Source organism: Nestor notabilis, unplaced genomic scaffold (genome assembly GCF_000696875.1).
Source record: "Nestor notabilis isolate BGI_N333 unplaced genomic scaffold, ASM69687v1 scaffold3124, whole genome shotgun sequence".
Lineage (NCBI taxonomy): Eukaryota > Metazoa > Chordata > Aves > Psittaciformes > Psittacidae > Nestor > Nestor notabilis.
In genome coordinates this window covers 22,607-46,744 of record NW_009924068.1, presented here as the reverse complement: position 1 = coordinate 46,744, position 24,138 = coordinate 22,607, and the positions used below count along the sequence as shown (strand labels likewise).

General features: G+C 42.0%; 1 protein-coding gene across 1 annotated transcript in view; it reads left to right on the top strand.

Moving 5' to 3' along the window:
- Positions 1-23,906, top strand: part of LOC104404097 (predicted GPI-anchored protein 58) — a 65,209-nt gene extending 41,303 nt beyond the window's left edge. The window contains exon 2 of the mRNA XM_010012446.1: positions 23,224-23,906. Coding sequence (XP_010010748.1) covers positions 23,224-23,906 — 683 coding nt within the window. The remainder of the gene's footprint in view (positions 1-23,223) is intronic.
- Positions 23,907-24,138: the final 232 nt, after the last annotated feature.

Sequence of the window (24,138 nt, the reverse complement as noted above, 5' to 3'; positions counted from 1 at the left end):
GCCTGTGGAGCTGACTGTGTAGGAGAGGGTCTTTGTAGCTTGCCATCAAAGCGGCAGACAGACAGCTGGGGAACATCCACATCTGGGTGTGCTGGTGTTTTATTGCATGTTGCATTCCATATAAATTCCATATGGAGTCAAAATCATTTTGGACTTGGTACCTCCTCCGAGCCAACAGCTTCATTAGGAGCATTTTGTTTTGTTGTTTTCCTAAAGGAGAGCTGCAGTCCAAGTGCATTATTATGGGTTTACACATTGCTGTGCTCTTAATATCAAAGCTTTCGTTTAGCTGGAGGCTTCCTTCGCTGTGGGGGAAGGGTTGCTCTGTGTGTGTTGTAGGTTACACAATATTTTCCCAACACAAAAGCAAAGTGCGTGAGTTGGAGTCTGTTGTGATAGTGCACGGGAGGAAGTCAAAAGCAAGTGTGTGTGGTAAAGGGAGCTCACAAATGAGATAACATGCAGAGTCTCATGTAATGTAACTGTTCCAGACTGCAGCCTGATGGCAAATTCCAATAAGTTTATTACAGCAAGGAATGGGAAATCAGATAAAATAGAAACATCACAAGATATCCATTTGCAGTTACAAAATGGCCACTTTGATGGTAGAAATGGTATTGGTTGGACTCAAATGGACAACCCTTTGGATTAATTGAGTGCTTCTGAGTAGCACTGAGCAGTCTAAACTGGGTGTTATGCTTGTATGTAGTCAGAAGACTCTGCCTGGAAATGGTGACAACTCAAGTAAACATGACTGATAGAAAATGGAGAAAAAATAAGTATTTTTGTTGTCTAGTTTGGGGGTGGTAGAGACAGACTGTATGGCTTTGTCTCAGTTATGCAAAGCTGGGAAATAAACCCAACTCTCCCAGCATCAGTCTGCTGTCTTATCCTTCTTCTTTGGAAAGTGAGGGTAGCTACCAGGAGAAGGTTCCTAATGGTGGTTTCTAATTAGCTGGTGAAAGATTTTCAAAGGAAGTAACAATCTATTCGTAAGGACTTTTCCAAAATAGCTCAAAATATTGTTCTTCCCCATAAAAATGCAATGAGACTGACACCAAATTCCTTTTTACTTTTTTTTTTGGTCTAACATTACTTATGCCAAATGGAGATATAGTAAATATTGTTAGGAAGGATTGTTTGCATGAAGCAGTCTTAAAAATCAAAATTAAACATTATGAGCAGTGGAAGAAATATTTACCTTTTCTCTTACTCTCACCACCGGCGTACAAATCCTCTACCTACGCACATCTTTGCCTTTCTTCAGTGCGGAAATGTGCTGCAAGAAAGTCTTGCAAAATAAGCAAACATCCTACACCAAACAAGCAGTGCTACGATAGTGACTGAATTCTCATTTAAACGTGCCATGCACACTTAGTGCACCACACATTTGCTTACAACCCTCTCTACAAGAGTGGAGAATCTGACAAATAATTTTCTGTGGGGACATAAAAATGTGGGATGGAATCCTCTAAGCTGCGTGGTCTTTAAGAAGCAGTCACCCATTGAACTAAATCTATATCGAGTATTACAGTATCTTGCTGATAGATGACATAAACCAAATTTGTTAGTTAGAGAGGCATGTTGATTGGCTTCACGCTGGGCATGCATGGAGAAAGACATTTAGACTCTCTTTTATCCAGATGGAATTCCTAAGTCAATCAAATAAACATAATAATAATAAGGTTAATCTGGTCTTTACTCATTCAATAGAGAAAAGCAGAGATGTGGATCTAATTACGTAAATATTGTAAAATCAGTTTGCATTTATCTCTTTCCACATCTCCTTGGTACAGCCCTAGTTCAGCATGCTTAACACAGTCCTTTTTGGTCTGAATGATTTAATTCTGGGGCTAAAACCATTCAAGATTTGTTTGAACGAGAAAATCTTGTTTTCTTTGGAGCATTTTGAAGTAGGCATAATTACAGTGTTGCAAATGTGATGCTCTGCTTAAGGAGCTGTCAGCATTTCCATATTAAACCTCTATTTTCAGGGGTTAACAGTACTGCTAGAGAAAGAAAGAAAAAAAAAAAAGAAGACAAAAAGAAGAGTGGAAAAGAAGGGTCCATTATGGCCTGAAACTTGGTGTTTAGGTTTTTAATCCAGGAGGGAGGTTTCGAAATCAAATTGTGCAAAATTAATTTACACTGTATGCTTGCAAAACTGCTCATGTCACTTTTTTCATGCTTCACAAAAAAAAAAAAAACAAAAATCAAAAAAAACCAGCCCACAATAAAGCCCACTTATTTTGCCTGCTTCTACTGTACACGGCTCTTTAAAGTTAATGTCATTTCCATACAATACCCCCAATGTAATATGCCTTAAAGGCAGCATAGATTGAATAAGTGACTTGGAGCCAGGGACTCCCAAGTTTATAATTTAGCCGCTGACTCACTGTGTGGCCTCAGGCAAACCACGTAACTCGTATGTCCTCATCTATGGTATGGTCTCAATTTTCCATTGTGTTGCACAACATGCAAGGAGCTCTGCTCATGTTCAATAGGAGCTTAACCCGATGGTGAATGATCCTTGTAGAGGATATGAGACTTAGCGCAGCTCCGACTCACCAGGTCTTGTCTATTCAGTTCAATCTGCAGGAGATCAATCTTCAGTGAGCTGGAGCAGTTGGGTGGTTGGTGGAGGTGTCTTCACCTACAGTTTCTGAGTCGTGGAGAGCAGTCTGTCTTGCTGCTGACACTGAATTCGGTAGAATAACTGGGAAGTTGTTTTGACTGAATGCGTAGGCTGCTTTGCACCGGACTTGCAGGAAACTCAGCTATCTTGCCCCTTTCTGTACATCTTAGTTTTCCTCAGCTCTTTATGTGTTTCTACACTGTCCCTTCATGTCTGAGAATAATACCATAAAGCCCATTTGCTTTTGCATACAGTGGAGAATCAAATTCTGTTGTATATTATTGTAGTTACACGGAGAGGAAAACATGGGCAGCTTGTGTAGAGAGTGGATGAGGGAACAGAGAGATTTTTTCCTGAGTAAGAGCAACCCCTAAGGAGTAGGGCCTTCAGCATTTAGCCAGGACTGGGAAGGGCCCTTTTGCAGCAAGTACTGGCCTGGTGTGGACCTCTGTAAATGATGCTGCATTTCTGGAGTCATGAGAATAGGAATATAAATTTAGAAGAGACTGTTTTGGTCATCGCTTCCACGTAACAGGCAAATGTACACTGGTGCTAAGTTCAGAAGTGTCTGCAGAAGGTTTGCTACCCAGGCCACAATACATCCCATCTCCTAGCTCTCTGTAGCCATCTGTGGACCTGTAATAAAAGATCAAGAGTAGCAGCTGAAATGTGTCACAGGAGAACAAGAAAGACTCAATAGGCTGCCAGTGACCTGGGTCAAGAAGAGTGCAGACACTTGGGTGAGACTAGGCAGATGTAGAGGCACAGTGGTCACAGACAGTCTTTCCCTCAATGAAGGGACCTTTTTTCAGTGTAAGAGGATCCTGAAGAACACCCTGGCTTCAAAAAACATCCCCCCTCTTCTTCATCCCCTGTCTACAGAAGCTGCCAACATCCGATCACTTTTTGATCTGATGCAAACAAGTACAACCTCCTGCAGCACAAGATGATCATGCAGATTCACCACACATTTTGTGAAGTACCATGTTCTTCCTTTCTTCTTTGTTTTTCAATCTTCCACTTTATAGTTTCATGTGGTGCCTTTGTGGTCTTGTCCTGGAAGACAGCTTACCTCAAAGGGAGGGTTTTTTAGTTTTAATAACTAGAGACCCTCCAATGTCTTTGCACTGTTTTCTATATTGCCCCTGTAGCAGTGCTCATACAAATCCCAGTTTCCTATCTTTGGAATGGAAATGATACTATATATGTGGGATATGAAACACAGGAAATTCCACCATGATCCAGTATTCCCGGCCAGTTAACAAAATAGTTTTATGTCTGTGAGCAGATGTGTCACTAGAACAAAGATCTGGATTTGTGTCCTGCCTTTAAACACTCATTTTCATCTGTAATTTGGATCCCAAACTGAACTGTTGGAAACTTACAGTAGAATGAGATACTTGTAGTAAAATCTTTTATTGTGAATGTGGGAAGTATTTTGAAATATTTTGTTTATTTGGGCTGTTTCAACACTAAGCAGTATTTGCAGTTGTTCTCCATTCACCTCTTGAAAGTTACTTTCTTCTGGTTGTTTCTTGCTGGAGTGAATCTCTATTTCTTCACAACAGATATGCAGATCTCAGCATGTATGTATAACTCCAGCTAAAGCAGATTCATGTCAGGCTGGCTTGACCTACAATAATTTTAATTTGCTTAGGCCTGACCTGAACAATTTTCAGATCACATTGACCTCAAGTTAAATGCTTTCCTTGAGCTATCCCAAGGGAAAATGGAAACATATCAGGAAATAGAGCTTTTTTGGAAAAAAAAAAAGAAAAAAAAGCAAAATGAGAAAATTCTGTGTAGCTCAACTTGCATATTCTCTCGATTTCATGTGAATGCTGTGGAGCAACGTGGCTATATCAGAAAGGATACCATTTCAATCCATGGGCAACAGCAATGTTTGAATTCAGCATTGTACTAATAAAGAGGTTTTTCTTCTGCTGTCTAGTCAGTATTAGTCGGCCTGCCAGCTAGTCTAACAAGGTGTGAGACAAGCCTCATAAAATTAGGGTGCTTTACCAATATCAGAGTGGGTGATAACCCTAAAAATTAATACCTACAAGGCACTGTACAGCCAGGAGGCTGGTGGAAACAAAAGCCATGCTCCTTTCTGCTGGAAAACATGTAAAGTTGACACCACGCACCAGATTTTATAGTGGTTTGTAGGATTTGCAAGGCATGTTGCAAGAAGCGCTTGCTAAGACTGTGCAGTGCAAAGTCTCTAGAGAGAAAAACATGTGCAGGAATGGGGAAGAGCAGTGTCAGCTGTTTAGGAATGGCCCTCTGGGATGCCTTGGTGGGGTGAATAAATGGTGATGTAGTTTGGTTGTCAAATGCAATGATAGAGGCAGAAGGTTGGGTGGTTTATAGATTAAATCACCTTTGGTTTGAAGGAGAAAGACTTTACTCTTATAAATGCATGGGTGTAATATTAAGAAGAGCTGAATGCACCTAAAGCTCAAAAACTGACTTGCTGAAGTATCAGCTGGTTGATCTGAACTTCACAAAAGTGACTGCAACATTTGTGTACTGCTGATTTGCTTTCATTGAAGACCTCTGCAATGTCACTAGAGCTGGACAGACTTTTCAAGCATGGTATTTTTTAATCTATTCCTTTTGCCAAAGACAATTCCAAAGAGGATCCTGAACCTTTCACTAAAGCCTTTCTTACGTAGAATCAAATTCAAGCTTCCTTTCCCCTGGAGAGATAGAGACACCCGTGTTGCATTGCTGCTGGCTCTTTGAGCACCAGCTGGCAGACAATGTTGGTACTGAAAGAATCGACATTCCACCACCACTGCTTTATGGTTCTGCCTTTGCATTATGTCCAAATCCCACCAACCCAATGTCATGAAGGACCAGAATCACTGCTGGACCAGAGCTTCACTCATGGCCGCATGGGTGTCTCTAAGCCACCTGGTCCATTAGAAAAAAAATTACTTTCTCTTTAATAACAGATGGTGGTAGTAAGACATGAAAATTAGGACATATTTTCATTTGATATTGGAATATCCTGAGCATCAGTTATTTTGGGAAGGAGTCCAAAAAATACTTGGAGAGAGTCTAAAACTGCAGATGAATCCGCAGGTTTATTTTATTGGGCGATTTCAGTTCTGCCAAATATTTGTAGTGTAAAGAAATCATAAAAATTGCTGGTGGTCCTCGCCTGGCGGGTACTTCTCACATATTTGAGACAGTTGTATGAACTGTGACAAGAATGTTTGATCTATTAGCTTAAAAACAAATTAGAGTCTTCAAGAGAAATAAATGAAGTATAGATGGTAGGAATACATTTCTCTTATCTTAGAGAGACCAGGAATTTTTGCCCCCAGGCTTTATTTGCATTTAATTATCGCAGTTTGGATTTCCTCTACTGCATGCATGGAGGTTTAGTCTGTCTCAGTCCGTCCTCTGTTCTGAAATAACATTAGTACCTGTTAATGATTATCATTGTCAATTATGTATTCTGGTTACATGCACATTATAAGAAATATCGGTTTGTTTTAATAAATCTTCAAAAGGCAGCCTAAACCTGTGCCTTATCTCCTTTCTGCTTTGTAATTTATTTATTTTTATGGTTATGATATATGAAAGGCAATGCATGCTCCAGGGACTGTGAATGGGTATCTACTCAGCACTTGACTACGGAGACGACAGACAGAAAAGGTTTTATTTAACATAGCTTTCCAAATGAACCAAGAGGGTTGTGTATCTCAAAGATAGAGAGAAAGAAGTGAGGAATACAGGTCTAGAAATCCAAAGACTCAGTTATATGCATAAAAGAGGGAAAACAGATGTACAGTGTGACACATACTAAGTTGCAGAGTAGCTGATGGTCGCTTAAACTATTTTTTGCTAGGATAATTATTTCACTGTAGTCTTGATCTGGCAAAGGACTGATTGCCTCACTTCCCATTGATGTGCAGCGAACAAGGAATATTCCCATATAAAAAGGTTTTTTCTGCACTTTTAAGGAGAATTTTGTGCAAACTTGATATTTATGCCATTTGCCCATGCAAATTTCCAGGATTATTTTCATTCACAGGACCGGCACTGAAATGTCCACTGAAAATGGAACACTTTAACCAAGCATTCTTTATGTGGTCTTCAATTAATAAACAGGAATATGCCTTTCTAACCCTGTTGGTAATGATTTTTCTGTTTGCTCCTACTGTATATAACCTAAATGAATGGGGCATTTATATACTGTCTTTTCATCTGGTATATCAAAGCACTTTATAAATATGGACTGATTGGTCTGATGTGCAACCACTGAATTGTGGCTGCCTTGGAGGTGGCATGTGGTTGACATTTTGGCTGCCAAAGCACATTTGAACACAGACACTGTTGGTTTCCTCAGATGGGATAGGTTTGGAGGTGGGGGAGTGTGACCCTATCTGAATTTATCTCTAACACATACCTGCCTCAACACTGGGAAGCAACACCACTACCTACTTTCCAGCTAGGTAAAGTATGGGCTTAGCTAAGGGCATGACCAAAGCATCTTCCATCACCGGATCACTAATTTTAATCCAGACCTAGACAGTGCTATCAAAAAATATTACCATATGGTAAGCTGGTAAATTGCCACAAGAAAATGAGATTGGTGGTCCCAGATTGGTTTCATATGGACAGATGTCTACACCACAAAACCACCATCATAACTGCTACTAGCTGTTGGGTTTCAGAAGGAAGATCCAGGGCTGAATGGGCAGTGGTAACACAAGTGATGCTTCTAGAGGTGGGATCTCAAGGCCAGGGAGATGAGGCTGTTTGTGTCTGTTAAGGTGTTTCTTGACATTTGTGACCACTTCATTTTCCTGAGCTGTCAGCTGGCTTGTATGGTGTTCTGTCGTTGTTGTAGCATGTGCTTTCTCTGACCTTTACACAGAGGCCTTAGCTCTCCTCTGCTTCTACCCTGTTAAATGGATGCTACAAAAAATTTCCATGGGGAGTGTGTATTGAAGGTGTTAAGTTCAGACCGCACAAGTAGTCTTTAACGTCTTTGGTATGACTCGGAAAAGCCTCCAGGAACACAGGACTGGAAGGACATTCTGGGTCACTGATCCCAACCTCCTGTTGTTGTAGGCTTTCACTTTGCATAATCCATTTGAAAAGCTGACTAATCTCCAAAAATATGGACAATCACAGGAAACCTCAAAAGCCCTCTATATAAAAAAGGTGTCAAATCTGTCTTGTGCTCTTCTAACACCTTTTATCCAAAACTTATAATGAGTTTTGCAAACATGGAATTAAGAATTGCCATGCCAGTGGGAGGGAGGAATTATCCTTACTGTATTTGGGAGGGAAAAATTAGAAGACAGCAAAATTGTGAAGCAAATAGCAATTCTTATTCAGACAAAGCTCTTAGTGGCTTAAGGACTCTGGCTCCAGCAGAGAGATCCAAGTCCGTACAGCCAAATCAATTAGACAGCCAGGAATTAAAATCAAGGTTCATGACTCACTTTTTACCTGCCTTTTAACCACTGAAGTGTACAACAGCCCAAGATTTTCCACCTGTCAGCCTCATTATGTCTTCCAGAAGAAATGGATACATCCTATTTCTCCTGTGAAATAAAATTAGCATCATCATATATCATGGTTAAATATACTCCAGGTGGGCAGGGGGTTCTGTTATAGTGAGGCAAGACTATCATCAGCAGATCATAGAGTTTTTTCATCTATAGAAGACACAGCCGAGCCATCAAAGAGCGATGAGCTTCCCGCATTCCCCCATCATGAGAAAAATGTAACTGAATTCATCTTCAAAACCACGAAAATACACATTCCTTCTGTAGGAAGAATGAATCCTGGGAAATGTACTGTGTTGTATGCATCAGGGAAATGCTTCGCTTACATCTCTGAGCCAGATTCTACTCTCAGTCTCAATGACTTCTGACTGAATTTGACCTCTCTGATTTCCTAGCACAGTTTCAAACTTGTAAGTGTAATTGATGGCAGGGTATGGTCCCCGGGCTATTTATCGATCAGCAGATTATGGTATAGTTATAGGAGTATCAACAACATTAGGAAGTGAAGAAACTAGTCCTACAACCTTGAAGCACCACTGTTTCAGGTTACTGGTGCTAAGAGTACAGGTCCACCTTTGATCAACATATCAGATTTTTCTTAAAATTTGCTACTTTAAGGTCTGATTCCACTCCTATTGCACAGTGGATAAACCCCTATCTTTCTATCCATTTATTAGGCATTTAAGTTGATTGCAAGTTTGCTAAATGAATCTAATTCAGCACTGGAAGAGGAAATGCATGCACTCCTTATCTCTTGAGCAGATGATATATTGGCAAAAGTTTGTAGAACTGTGCTTACAGAATTGTCCACAAAACACTTGGAGTTGAGGGTTCATGGGAGGAAGCAAAATTCAGGCTAAAGGTGTGCAGGAGCCAAATGTTCATGCTCCCACTTGCATTAAGAAGGATTAGCCTCAAAGATTTGCTATACCTGCAGTAAGCATCTAGGAAGTTTAAAGGATTTTATTTTCTCTACTCGTAAAGGAAGGAAGGAAGAAAAAATGCATGACTGGCTGTAGGGTTTTTTCTCAGGCCATGTTTTTTTAGAATGGCTCTTTTTATACAGTATCTGTACTGGATACATGTAAGAAAGAGACAAAACTGTAAATTTAAGTAAAAGTTAAGTGCTGTTCTGGATAATCTGCCCTTTAATGGAACACTTCTGGGAAAATAGGTAGTAAGACTTGCTTTTCCAAGAGTGGTTGTCCTTAACTGTGCATCAGGAAGTTTAGGGGTAAGAAGAAATGACCTGCAGGGAGAGTATGAGCTTTCATAATGGGCTTGCTGGGCTCTTTATAGACACTTGGCATTGCACTGGACTTTTGGTCTCCCAGAGCAGGCCTAGCCATGGGTTGGGTGTTCAAACGGCATTGAGTACTAATGCTCCCTTGGCATGGAAGAGGGGATCTACAACCCCTGCCCATCTGTGCCTGGCAGACTAAGTTCTTCCATGCTGCTGTAGTCCTCTAAGACAAAGTGCATTTCTTTGCAGCGCTCTCCAGTAATTTCTGCTACAAATATGCTTTCCATGCTGACATATGGTGCATTGGCAAGGAGTTCATATGAACCAGGACATTTCAGATGATAGTTCACATCCCGCTTTTAACTCAAGCTGCTCAAGTGCAGGGAATACTCCAGCAGCCTAGGAAAGAGAGCTGTACTACATGGGGTGCTCAGCAGGACTGGCATATCTTACCCAAAAGTGCTAGGTTTCACTGCAATCTGTCATGGTGTAGTTATATATTTTAAATCACTTTAATCAGTTTCCCCTTTGAGATTTTTATTTGCTGGGGTTTTTTTTTCTGTGACAAATTCACTTTTCTTCTCTCATCAGAGCCACATTAGTCAGAGATAGACATGGAGCTAAAATTGTTTACTTCTTTTCCCTTAAGGTCAAATTAGCTTTTTTGGTCAAAAAAGGTCAAAAAAGCATGAACTGGGGGTGTGTGCTCATTTGGGGGGGGTGTCCAAAAAACTGAGGTCTATCTCTATTCTGGAAAGCGCAGCTTCAGGCAGCTTTCTCACAAGTGCAGCTCCCAAAATCCCGTGTCTCCTAGCTATGTATTTAAGCACTTTACTGACTTTGGGCTTTGGAGAGCAGGGATAAATACCAAATTTGGGGTTGTCTCTCAACGCAAATTTTGAATTTCCTGAAGATTGCAGTGCTTGAATTTTGTTATAAATGACAAAATTCAGGATAATGAGAGCGTTGGTGCACACATCTTCGCTGACTCAAAGCACTGCTCCACATTTGGATGTTTGATTCAAGCCTGGTCTCTAATTACAATGTCACAGGGACTGGCCAAGTGCAGTAGCTCAGTCTGACACTCTACAAAGTGCGTTGGACTGTATTTTATTCCAAACCTCTGCTGCTATTATATTGAAAGCATTAGCTGTAGTGTGAGCTATGCAGGAATGATTTGGGGTTCTTGTAGCCATTTCTGAAGGCACAATCACTTTCCTAATGCCCAGAGAGACTGAGAGACAATGTTGTCTTGAAGTGGGCTCCCTTTCTCTGTGATGGTACATGGAACAGAGGTATAGATGGACACCCACTGGGGTTTTATTGGTTGGGTTGTATTTTTTTGCCTTGGAAGACTTAATTCCTTCCCTTCTAAGCTGAGATCTTGCATGAGTTTGCTCATTTAGTCATTTATGGATGCCAGCAGCTGCACCTCAGCTCTTCCACATCTCCGCTTCGCCAGCCTGTCTCTCCTCACATTCTTGGTGGCATCTGGGCTCCTTCTGACCTTGGTCTCCTAATAGTCCTGGGCTACTGCAGCCTGCCTAGTTGGCTGCATTCCCAATTTACAGTCCTTGTTAAAGACAAAATGCTGTCTTTTTACACCTCCGTTTCTTTCCATATAGTTAATCAAGCAGCCCTCCTTTTACAAGGCAGCTGCTCCCCTGGTATTTCTTCCTTTTGGCATGCTGGACTCACAATGCTGCCAGAATCCCCTTCCCTTCCCTGTTTAAGGCAGTCCTGTATGTAAAACAAGTGGCTCCTCTAAGAAATCTTGGCACAGAGAGGAGCTTTCCCTGACAAGGTGCGTGTATTGTGTCCTTAAAAAACTTCCTTTTTCAATTAAAATACATTATTGGAGATACCTGTGTATTTCTGTTAGAGATGAGCCCAAACCATGAGGCTGGATCCAAACTCAGTCAAAAGATGATGTTTCTTACAGTCGGGAGCACAATCTCGATGTGTATTTTTTGGCTTGAGCTGCTCTCCTGTTTGCACAGTGTAATGCAAAAAGCATCACTGCACTGTTGGGAAAGCTGCTGACACAACTAAGAAACCGAGTGGTAAAGGCTTGTCAGCAAAATCAACAAACTTAAAGGCAAACGGGAACCTGGTCGTGTGAGTAATTGTGACCCGTTGGCCAGCCACACAGAGCAAACTTTCTCTTCTCAATAATCACCACATTTTATGAAAGACAAAAATCAGTTGCAGATGAAGCACAGAACAAAATTTCCCTGCATTCCTCCTACTGTGGAAAAAGAAAGAAGCTCCTTCTTTGGACTTAGCCTGTGTACGTCTGTGCTGTGTACTGAGCTGCAAATGGTGGCCTCTCATTTCATTAATTCACAAACACCATCCCCTAAACATTTCCAGGCACAGTCATTTTCTTTTCTCAGGTTTACTCAGTGGTTCTTACTGAGGTTTATAGTTTTCCATGCATGTGCTGAGAATAAACTTGCTTGTAAGATCTCATCTCTTGTGCTACGAGAAGTTTTGATAATGTAATTCATAAGCAATTTCATTTTCTGAGTCTTTCTCTTTTTACAAGTCTTTTGGCTTTGGCTGTTTACTCCACCTTTTGCAGCAAACTGCTCCATTTCCCAAATACTGCAGGACTTTCTGAACTGCAGCTTTTTATTCCATTTGTCTCTCTTTTTAAGACGCTGATCTGTCTTAAAGAAATTTTTCTCATTTAAACATAATTTTGCTGTGGTTTTCCAGTCAGCATGGTTCCCCTCCAAAACAAAACAAAACAAAAAAATCCCTGCAGGCCTATTTCTTCTCCTTCTCCCATGATTATCCTGGTGTAACGACACTGATGCCAATGGAATTATTCCTGGTTAACAGCGGTATATATGAGACCAAGATCTGTAGGATGGGACACAAAATCGTATCGGGGACTGGGCCAGAAGGGTATCTCCATTTATCAAAAGGGGTCTCAAAGTGACCTTTCATCTTCAATGTCTCAAACAGAGGAATATAATCATCTACCAGCAGGACACAACAACCCCCAGGGTGAAATCTAGCAATACGTTTAATGTGGAGAAGAAGGCAAAAGCAGCACAACACAGCCCTTTAGGAATGTAAGCAAGGAATACAGTGTCCATCTGAAATTGGTGTTACTATTTGCCTCGTGGAATGCTTGGGAAGCCCAGCCAAATTCAGGGCTTCAGTCTACTAGAGCAGCCGCAGTGAGGGCAGGCTCTGTTCCTCCAGTGCTTGCAGTCCCAGCGACAAATAGCAATCAGACCGCAGGCCAGCAAGAAGTTGAGCCAGGCAGAACTAAAATATCCCTGTTGGAGTGCGGTCCCATGAGGACAGTGTTATGTCTTACCAGAAACAAAGAGAAGAGCACATTTCCAGTCTCAAAGACTTCTCTGTCCCATTAAGGAAAACTCCAGACTACAATTAGAAAAAAAACAAGAAAAAGAGACACAGCCACAGCGTGCCCATTTGCATCCAAAATGCAGCCTAAAAAAGAGAGGGCATGCTCCCACGAGAAGGCTGCTAGTACCCTCTTGGGCTCATGGCTCCAGCTACCTCACTCAGGAGGGTGGGAATGTGACCCCAGAGAGAGACCATCCCTCCCTCAAGCCCAGACATGCTGGTTAAACATTGACTCAGAGCGAGGAGTGGCTTAATCACTCCTTCGTGCCCTGCCGAGGTGTCTCCCTTCACCCAGCGAGCTTCCAAGCCCACCCTGCACAGCCCAAAATGTCAGACAGGAGTTGGTACCCTGGTGATCAAAGGACACAGGCTCAGGCATAGAAACAAAAGTACCTCTGTGCAGGGCTGACGTGTTTTGTTTGCTCTCTGAGTGGGAGAACGTCTGCTCCAGTTAGTTATTCAGGAGGACATGCAGTGGGAAGAGTGGTTAGGTGGAGAGATGAGGGGCTGGGGAGCACCTAGGGCAGTTCTTCCATCCTTCTCATGTTTGTCACACCCCAAGTTCTCTGACTGCTGGTACATCTGCTAAAGGTGTCATGCTATACACAGTTAATGGAAAAGCAAGAGCCTGGGTTCATGAAATCTCTACCCCTAGATCCATTGAAGGAACAGGGAATTTGTGAGAAGGGGTAGGAAAAAGTCCAACTCTTTCAGTTGTCCAACTGTTGCCAGTTCAGGATTCAAACATAGGGCCAAAAGATGTGGAACATATCCCTAGATTAAGTGCATAATCTAAGGGTATTAAAGAAAAGCATGAGAGAGACCTGGGAGCCAAGTAGTGATGACCACTGGCTGGAGCTCTGGGGATCATGGCTTGTGGAATTGAACTGGATATAGGGGAAGGCTGAGTCCACTGTTGCAAGCGCAGGTCTGGGTTTCATTTCACATGAAATGCTACAGATTTCCTGACTGGGTCACCGTGCCAGCCTGTAACACAGAAATGATATGTTCCTCCTTCTCTGAGCTGTCACAAGGCTCAAGGCTTGAAGGCTTCAGAACTGAAGATCTCCAAGAAAAAGGGGTGTGTAAGAAAGAGCAGATGTTATGGATCTCTTTATATATGCTACATTACCAAAAGCACTGTATTTATGTATTTCAAAACTGGGCACTGGGTTACATTTTCATTCCCCAGTACAAAGGCAAAAACATTCCAAACAAAGCAATGTTGTTTCAACAAAGCAAGGGTTGAAATCTCTCCAGGGCTTCATTCTGTCTCATTTAGATCGGGCGTAAGATCTTAAAGCAGAGTTTAGTGGTCGGCCGATCATGTTCCTCTGGGAAATGACAGAGTGGTAATTCAAAAAGGGTAGTGAAGTACAGCATTGTCTTGGTCTGCAGGACTGTTCTTCAATAAAACCAGCGGCTCACCCAGCTTACAGGAGAACATTTTGTTCCAAAGGAGCTGTGTGACTCTTCATTAAACAAAAGAATTCACCTCTGGCTAGACTTGGGTGTAAAATGAAAATGTTATTGGAGACAAAATGTCTTTTTGAAGACAGCATTTCCATGATGCCTGCCATGATTGCCTGGGCATATCTAACAGCTGAAATGACAGTTAGGAGGAAAGGTACATCTCCAGGCACCGACTCCACACGTGTTAAAAACTTCATTCAGGCTTGGCACGTGGTTCCATTTCAGGTGAGAAGCTCTGAGGAGGGGATAAGCAGTCTGGGTCCTGTCTGGCCACAGCTTAACACTGATGCACTTTGCAGTAAGGACCCAGTTTTGATCACAAATGAGTTGAATCTTTCAGGACTTTCCCGAAAGCCTTTACTTGGAGTATACAAGCTCTCCCAAATCTGACAGAAGAGATTGGGAGAGAATCCCAGGGTATCTAAATGCAAAAAATTATGAGATAAGCCTCCTCAGCTTCGACTCTTCTGACACACTCAGGAAAGCTCACAAATAGCAAAGATGCAGTAAGGTCATTCAGGGAAATAATTCGTGTCCAGACTGGTATAACTCAGGTGTTCAGGTATGGCTGTCTCACACCCAGATTAATTCTGCAGGAAAGATGCAGCCTATGTGGTTCCTCAGTGTATGAAGACGAGAAAAAGCACCTCAAGCTGTGCAGTTTCAGGGGATTTTTGTTACAAGATTATTTTCCTAAAAATGGCACCATGCCTCTGGGGATGAAACATCCTGGGAAATACGTAAAAATTTAATGAATTCCATGAGTTTGTTCCTACTTTTCTTGCATACTTAAGGCAAGATCATTCCCTTGTCATCTTCAGATCACATAGGGACCCTTTATAGTACAGCCAAAGCATCCACCTTTAGCTTCACAGGTTTTGGCCTGCAAACTTTTAGGCAGTTGCAAACAGCCATGCTAATCTTGCAGAGATATTTTCTTGTGCTGTGTCTTACCATGGCGTCTCCCTCTTTCACCCAAACATTGTTCACAAAGCAGGGCCAACAGCCTTGGCTCTGCTCATGATGGAAGAAAAGACTTCCTGCACTCTTTTTCATTGTCTCTTCCACTCTGTAGTGAGTTTCCAGAGCTTGAGCAATGGCACAAGATAAGGACTGCTGGACCATTGGTCTGCTATGGTAGAAAATTCTTATGTCAGACTCTAAGGTTTAGCAGAAGCCTTCAGCTGGGGCAGTCAGATGCTAAGTACCCAGGAAAAGATGCATTTGCTGTGTTTTAGAGGGGAACATTGCTGTGACAAGCCTTTGAGAGGGACAATTCCACCTAAAGCATAAAATGGCAGAGGTTCAGGGTAACCAGCCTGGATGTAGTTTGTTTCATTAATCAGCCCAGGCAACAGAGGCCTGTTCACTGCTGGCAATGTCCTTGCTGGACGCTCTGTAGGACCTGAAATCTCGTTGACTCATGTGTACCGTATTTCCAGACTTGACTCACTGGCTACTAAAACCATAAGATTGCATGGTGTGTCTCGTGTTTTTCCTGGAAAAAAAGAGCAGGTTAATATAACTACATTTGGTTAATTAACATCTGAATCTGTTTTGAAATCTCTGGAGTGTATATGTAAAGAAATTAAACTAATCGCAAAGCAGCAAAGAAAATACCTCCAAAATATCTGGAACCTCAGGATTTATTTCTATAATGTTCCTCCTTGGCCCATCCTTTGGGCTGAAAATATACATCCTTTCTCTATTCTTTTGTATGTCTTAGAACCTGAATTTCATGTGATCACAGGCTTATTCTAAGGACATGTGTGGCACAAAGCGCTATTGAGAAAGGTAAAAAGAGTAGAAACACAGGCTGTTTTAGAGACAGTGCTATCTGCCTGATTGGTATAAAACATGTGCTGTATAAATGGAAAAACTTCCTCACACAATGCAAAATTAACCTGAGAAAGTCATTGCTACAGGAATTTATTGAGACCAAAACACTGCCAAAGAACAAGGAAAAGAAAAAGAAGAGTAAAAATAAAAAAGAAAAAGAAAAAAGAAAAAAGTTAAAAATGGATGGGATGTTTACAAGGCTAGTAAGAACATAATAAGGACAGTTTGAAACACAATAGTACTTATTAAAGAAAGAAAACAAGACTCTCAGAAGAATTAAACGTGTTGGAAAGGATGTCTTCTTCAAGACAGGAAAAACCTTTTGGTGTAGCTAATGGCCAGATTCAAAAAGGTAACTAAGCACCAGCTCTACTTTCAGTTGTTGCTCATGGAGTTGTTGAGCCTGATCTTAAATCAAATTTGTTCGCCTGTATTGTATAAAAGGTGATCAACATCTGCCCTGGACCAAACCCCATATTCATTAATGGAACATTGGGAAAATTTCCTCCAACAGACTATGGCATAACTGTTATTGAAGACTTTTTAATAGGTTTGTTTGAGGCAGCATTTACTGACCATTGACGAGACAAAATGGACAAAATGGCCAGATCAATTATAATGCTTTCTTCTTATTATTGTTTCTTTTGGCTCTCTAGAAGTAGCTGTCAGTCTTATTTTAGTTTCAAAGGACCTAAACAGTCTCTCCAGCCACTTCTCCATCCTCAGTAAGTTGCTGGGAAAGGAGCACATGTGGGTGGAGAAGGTGTTCTTGCATGGCCAGGGGGAGGGCTGGGCTGGCAGTCTCCTTAAACACAACAGTTTTTCCTGCTGTGCCTTATTTCAGTGCTGCAAAGGGAAGGAAAAGAAAGCTTCCGCAATTTGAGAAGATGCATTAGTTGAGGGGCAGGATAAAGAAGCCAAGAGAGGGATGCATTGGCAATGTCAGCTGATGGGGAAGATGAAACAGGCCTCTGCTCCTGGCTCCACCACGGACTTCTGTCAAGGCATTTAGTTTTTCATGTGTTTCAGTCTGGCCCCCATAAAGTGCAGCCAGTGTGAGACCTGTCTGTGCAGTGCTTTGAGCACAGCGGGAAAAATGTGTTAGGCAATGAATATTGTTATGAGGAATTGCCTGCTGCCCAACAATATTACCTCTCCAATGTGCCTACCTCCTCTTTTCCCATTCCTTCTCCACACTGAGATGTCAGGGCATCCTCAGGGACTCTTCTTTGTTAGAAAATAACAGGAGCTGCAGGGTACTTCAAAAAGTCTGGCTTCATCCCATAGGTGTCAAAAAAGGACTTCAGGTTCTTGGAAAATCTGGTCCCAAATGAGTGTAAAAATGCACATTTCGTCAGGAAGTGAATAAAATCCTACTGAATTTAAGCCAGGGACAAAGATGAAAAAGCAGATGGCCCATGACAAACTGTGAGAACAAATTTGTTCGCATGACATGGGAATAAGTATGTACTCATAACAGACTATTACTCAAGAAATTTTGAAAGAGCACCACTCCACGGGAGTCATAATGTGATTAGTCACATAAAGCCCAGTCCAGCAAGGCCTGGTGTATTGTACCTGAAAGAAGAGAAACAGACCCCAAAACAGACCACAGTAAAAATATAATAATAATAATAAAAAAGATAGTCAGAAGAGATGCACGAGTTTATGAAGCCAGAAAAATTCTTAAGAGAATTAGAATTTGTAAAGTAGCTTGTGAATTGTTATTGGGTTGCTTAAAAAGCAAAAGGCCAGAGGAAGGAGCCTTCCTGAAATGACTAAACCAGTAATTTGACAGCACAGAGACAGAGTTGGGGTGTTTTTGATGAAATGTCTTGGACTCTGAGACAAACTTTGCCACATGCAGCGTTACAGCATGGTTCTGGTAACCTATAGGTAGTTTCAAAATCCTATTTTTTTAAAAGTATTTTATTATGGGAGCAAGGGATGAGATTGCATTTGTAAAATAAAGGACTAGGGCTGATTTTAAACACTGTGATTTATTAATACACTTGTTCAAATTAATATTTGTTCAAAACTTCTGAGCTTGAGTGAGCATATTTAATTACGTGAAACCACTTTTGTCGTTAAAGATTGCAGCATCTTAATATATGGGTATTTCTATGTATACAAGAGAGGAGTGGACTCCTAGGATGTAAATGGGATTTGCTTTATCTAAAAATAATTAACAATAAGCTTGCCTAATGCTCTTGTGAATTTTCTAAGTTGCTCACCCAAAAGCAAGTGAGTGTTCAGAGCTAGTCTGAATTCATAAAAAAAAAAAGATGCCAGACACAATGTTTAGAACCAGTTAGGTTCTGAAATCACACACATGCAAACACTGATCCTGGAGCACTCACACTGATGCTTTTGCTATTCTAATGTAATATCCAGTATTCTTTTTGTCCAGTGCAGTGTATTAACCCCTTCTAAACTTGATTTAATGCTCGAAGCCCCTCTAAGGTTGACTGCAGCCCAGCCATGGGAAGCAATGCCACTCTATATCTGAATCAAACTCGATCAGCGCAGCAGGGATGGCTTCAGCTTCAGCTTCCAAATACGTACTTTGTCCATGCAAAAGCAGTATTGCCCTTGCTTATGCAAAAGTTGCTATTGGACTTTCATTTACCACAAGCTGTTAAGACTTCAGTTTCACTTCTCAGCAGAAAGAGGAGGCAGGCATATATTTAGACTTTCCTGGGAAGCAGCTGCAACACAAAGTGGGAGTGCGTGCACGCACTCAGTCTCACAGGCATACACGCAGATGCTGCTAGCTTTAGAGCAGCTTCATAACCCCAAGCAGAAAGGACAGTGCACAAAGGCCTGCTGCAGGTTAGTTTGTCAGTGAAGGAGGCTGCATTACTCATCTCAACATCTTAAAACCCATATCATTGAAATTGGTTGTTTGCTCAGTGCTGATTCACTTGGAAGATTATCACCTTCTGAAGCACCAGCTCATTTCTTGAAGCACTCAAGGGGCCTAAGTTTCTAGTCTCTTGCACCTTAAACCTGATCTCCATGATTTTATGCCTTCCACAGGAACACAGAGGCGGTGCTACTGTCTACTATTCTGACTTGGTAGGACATTACTTGCTACATCTATATATGTAAAGTGAGAAATCCAGCTCACCTAACTTCATCCATTTGGAAGTTAGTCAGCCCATCTAAGATAGTTAACTTAGTTCTACAAGAAACACTGAGAAGGGAGGGACACTCTAAAGCATGATCCTCCCACACTTCTTAGGGACCTTATAGCTTGTGATGGCTTATCCCCCGAGGTTCTGCTTTCTTGGCTGGTGCCAGGGTGACTGCCTTGCACTATATGCCAGCTAAATGGCTAGTGTTAGATAAGCTGAATTCCATGCAGTGTGATAGATTTGTTTTTCCCTCAAGGTTTCTTCTCCACAGACCTTTCCTTTGTTAGCTAACAAAAGACTAAGAAATCAGAGTTTGCAGCAATTTGGTGGCAAGGCAGATAAAATCGGTACTCAAACAAAAGCAGCTAAGATAGCCAAGACTGCCTGAAAAGTTAAATGCATGCTCTTCTCATATAGATGGATGCATTTAAAATAAGTTTTTGTTTCCCCATTCTCACAGGGCAGCCTATTAATCTTTTGGTAATATCCATCATCATGGGCAGGACAAGTACCAGGAAATCCTCTCCTGGAGGTGCTTCTCTGCTCTCTCTCATTACTGTATCACGTGGCCTACTTACAGTCCTGTGAGTTCTTAACACCCCGAGGTCCTCTCAGAGGTGGCAGTGCAGAATTATTCTCTATTACTTGCAAAGAGGTGACACAAGGATGTCTAATTCGTTTCTCTTTGAGAGATCCCTAGTAGATAGGAAGGTAACTGAGTGTCAGACATCCACTCTTTCTAAGCTAGGCACCTGTCTTATTTTTATGCACCTGGTGTAGGAGCTCTCTTCTAAAATGGAGGCATTTTCAGTGAATGACACCCACAGCCGAGTTAGTTATCCTACATTATTGCCAGCAAGAAAATGAGGACAAGTATTTCTCATTCTAGCAATGAGGTGATGCTACACCTATTTAATCCACTGTCTGTGAAGAAAGGCTAGGGAATTAAGATAAAGACACCTTTACTGTACTCTTAAAGCTAAAGTTGACCTGAATCCCATCTCAGTAAACCAATGTTCCTGAAGGATGAGGCCAAGCTCCCTATGTGCTCAGTAGAAAAAAGTGACTCTGAGGCAGTTCAGAGAGATACAGCCTATGTGTCTAAACCTTCTGTCTGGGGGCTTTCCCTCTATATGCAACATAGAAAATTCAGGTGCTTTCATGGAATTTCTTCACTAGGCATTTACAGTTCAGTTGATCATATGAAGTGGATCTCAAATCAGGTTTTCTGAGTCTAGGATTAACTTCCTTAACTGATGAAATAACTTTTCTTCCAAGCTACAAGCCTGTCTTGATCTGCCTGTCTTTGCATGTGGGAGTGTGCTATAGTACCTACCCATCTTCTGTAAGTCGAGTGTAGTGGAGCATGCTGAGTGACCATGCACAGGTAGGTCAGTAAGTTTAGGGAAGGTCACTGTACATGGCTGAGCACGTTGCCTTCAATATCTCTCTTCTCTGCAGTCATCCATCCAACAGAGCTACAGCTCTGTCTATATGCAGGTCTAACACCACAAAGGAATGAGTGTGCTCCTGGATGCCCCAGTTAAGACGACTTTCTTTCTGTTGGGGCTGTGCAAAAAATGCAAGCGCTAGAGTTGTGATGAGTTACAACATTCAGACAAAATAAACGAATTTAGAGAGGAAGGAAATAAATAGAACCATCCTGTTGTATATGATAAGCAACTGTAGTAGCTGGCTCCATGCTTAGGAGTTCTGTATTCTTGGGATTCTTTCAAATATGCCCTAGCAATTTTTCCCATGGATAAAAGAATTATTGACCCTAGCTGACATTGCTTTGAGAAGGGATTGTGACTAGAGAGTCTCCCGAGGTCCCTTCCAACCTCAACGATGCTCTGATTCTGCAGTTTTCATCACCAGTTTGGGTGTTTGGATACTGAGCAGTTGGGTCAGACCCCATCCAGGCAGGCATTCACTCCGGCTGCACAGACTGCATGGTGTCAGCTGTGCACATACCCAGCCACTGATCTGAGCAGTGCAACAGCTTCCACATGTCCTGGATATGCCTGTATGGGTGCCCAGACACCCATACGGAATTTCTTAGATGGAAGTATGGGAGCCTAATCAAGTTGAGCAAGATGTGTCTAAAAGGCTGTATGGAATAAAGAAATCTTAAAGAGCGATTAGGGGCTGACAAAGCCATGGCTTCTGATAGGGAAGCCACTCTGGATAGATTGCAGCCTTTGGTTAGCAGATTTTTGTCTCTATTTCTGTCTATATTAATTACTACTCTTTGTATTTTAACTCAAATTACTCTTTAACTCATTTAAGAATCACTTGTGATAGTTATTTGTCACATGCTAAACCAGATTACCTCAAGGTTTGTTGAGCTTCCTCTGCTCTCCAATGTATGGAAAAATATTACATTTAATTTGGTTTGTTTGGCCAGTGAGGACAGGGATTAGCCATGCTATATATGGACCATAAACACTGTTCTGGTTAACACTATGGTTGAGCCAAACCTGAACCTTTCATCTCACCCTCTGCAAACTTTGGTGGTTTGGATAGAAATGAAACCTTTATTTGAACTGTGCTTTATTTTTGTTTTTGTTTTGAAAAACCAAAGCCCAATCAATAACACTTTGGAAAACCAACATCCAGCATCCTTAGCCCACCTCTGGTGAACAGGGATGAGTTCCTGTGTAGGCAGGGACTTTGTGCTGGGAAGAAATCCAATACACAAAGGAAGGAAACTATTTCAAGGAACCTGCAGTAACTTTCCATAAATGTCTCAGAGACATGAGGGCATACTGAATTTTGTGTCATAATCCCCTCCAACCAACATGTGTGTTTAGTTAGGAAAAACATGGTGGTCCCAAGATGGACTTATGTTGGCTGCATGTCCAATTGGTTTGGTGTTACAGATGACAGAGAAAAGCCTTCATTTGATTTTAACTCACAGTTTCACTTTGCTATCTGAATACCAAACCAGCTGGTAATGAAAATGAATTTCTCACATCAGATTTTTTAGATGCCAGAAATAATAATAGTATGGTATTAACACCTCAGTACTTGGCTTTCTCTAGGTTGTCTTAACCTAGATAAATCTATTAATTTGTGTCTTTGTATCCACAGCAGTGCCTTAAAATTTGCACTCGGTTGCAGCAGAAGTAGTTTTAAAATCCATCTGTCTTACTCTGACCATTCCTATAGCATCTCACCACCTTCTGTACAATGTGTTCCCAATGCTAAAATAAAGATCTGCAGCGTGGCATGGTATTTCCACTTATGCAGCTATTTGAGGCTGTTGAAATACTAACATTTCCTATTATATTTCTGGCTTTCAGAATTATTGTAAAAATAGGATCATCCTTACCATAGAGTATTTACCAACTGGGCACAGTGGGTAGAGCACCTTGGGCCATAATGTGGCTTTCGAAGTTTTTGTGTATCCCCCAAAGGCTGCTCTATCATCCTATACTGTGTATGTTGGACTCAGTCCAAGAAAGCCTGTTTCTAACGTCTTTAATGGACATTGGATGAGATCACGTTGGATGGTACCCTCTATGAAGTAGCAATTAACTTTGGCGCCAGCAGCAGCCGTCCAGCCCTCACGTCTCCACTGGAGATCTGAGTCAGTTAGAACATTACCATCGTTCCATGACTGGCCAGGAAAACACAGTAATTCACCAGTTAATGCATACCTATGAGATGTCAACCAGAAAAATGTAGATGTCAAGCGGAAAAATGTTAAAGCCTGTCCACAGGCTTTACAAAGAATGAGAGTAGAAAGATAATTTAGATTTATAATGTTAAGTTGCATGCTTACCTACAGTGGGGTCTTGTCTTTGAGTACGTCTGTTCTTTTCTAATTGGCCTACAGGTAGTGTATCACTACCAGCTGATGAAATTACCCTTTTCTTAAAAAGGCCTGATCCCACCAAAGTGACAGAAAGCAACAGCCCACGTATGTAAGTACACATGTAAATCAAGGCTCATGATGTGTCTTCCTTGCAGACTCAGACCCTTGCACACCTGATGCACCGCCTGCTGCCACTTCACCAGCAATCTCTGAAGACCCTGGGCCTTTCACAGCTGCAACATCACCCTCCTCTTCCTCTGACACTGGTACTGCATCATTTTCCCCACCACTACCTGCCTGTGTTGCAGCCTTACATCCCAAGCTGCCTCCTATTGCACCATCAACATCAGCTTCTGCTGCTACAGTTCACCCTGGCCTCCCTTCTCTTCCTGCACCACCCACCTCTACTCCATCCCTGCACCCTGGACTTTATTTGCCGGTAGTCCCACCTGGCAGTGCCAGCCACCTCATCAACTGGCTGCCCTTCCTCGCTTCTGCAACACTCGCCACCATTCAGGGGAAGGAGGAAGACCAGCCACCTGCAAGAACAGGCTCCCTGGAAGGCATGAAGCGCTGCAGCAGCACACCCCCACACCCCTCCCATGATGGAAGTCCCCAGGTAGCACCTGTGGGAGAAAGGGCTCCAGGGGCTGCTTCCTCTCCACCAGCTGCCCATGCCATACCCCCGAGCTCTGAGCAGGCGTCGGCGAATGTGAGTGACATCCTGGCAGAGCTGCGGACGATGAACAGCCATCTCTCCATCATTGCCCGAGCCCTGACGCAGCTGGTGTCATCACTGGCACCACAGCAGGATGCACATGGAACCTCACCTCCTTAGTGCTGGGCTCTGCACCGGCTCACCCTGCTCATAGGGGCTGATGTCAGCTGGGCACAGCCCATGGCAGAAGAAAGGGACTCTACCCAAACCTACCCATATGATCTGTGCCAGTTCTCTGTGCTTTCTGACACTGACCATGTCTCCCCAGTGGCTTGGTGGGTTTTTTGTTTGTTTATTTGTTCTTTGTAAATGGATACATATATTAAACAAATAGTTTTGTGGTCTCGTTAAT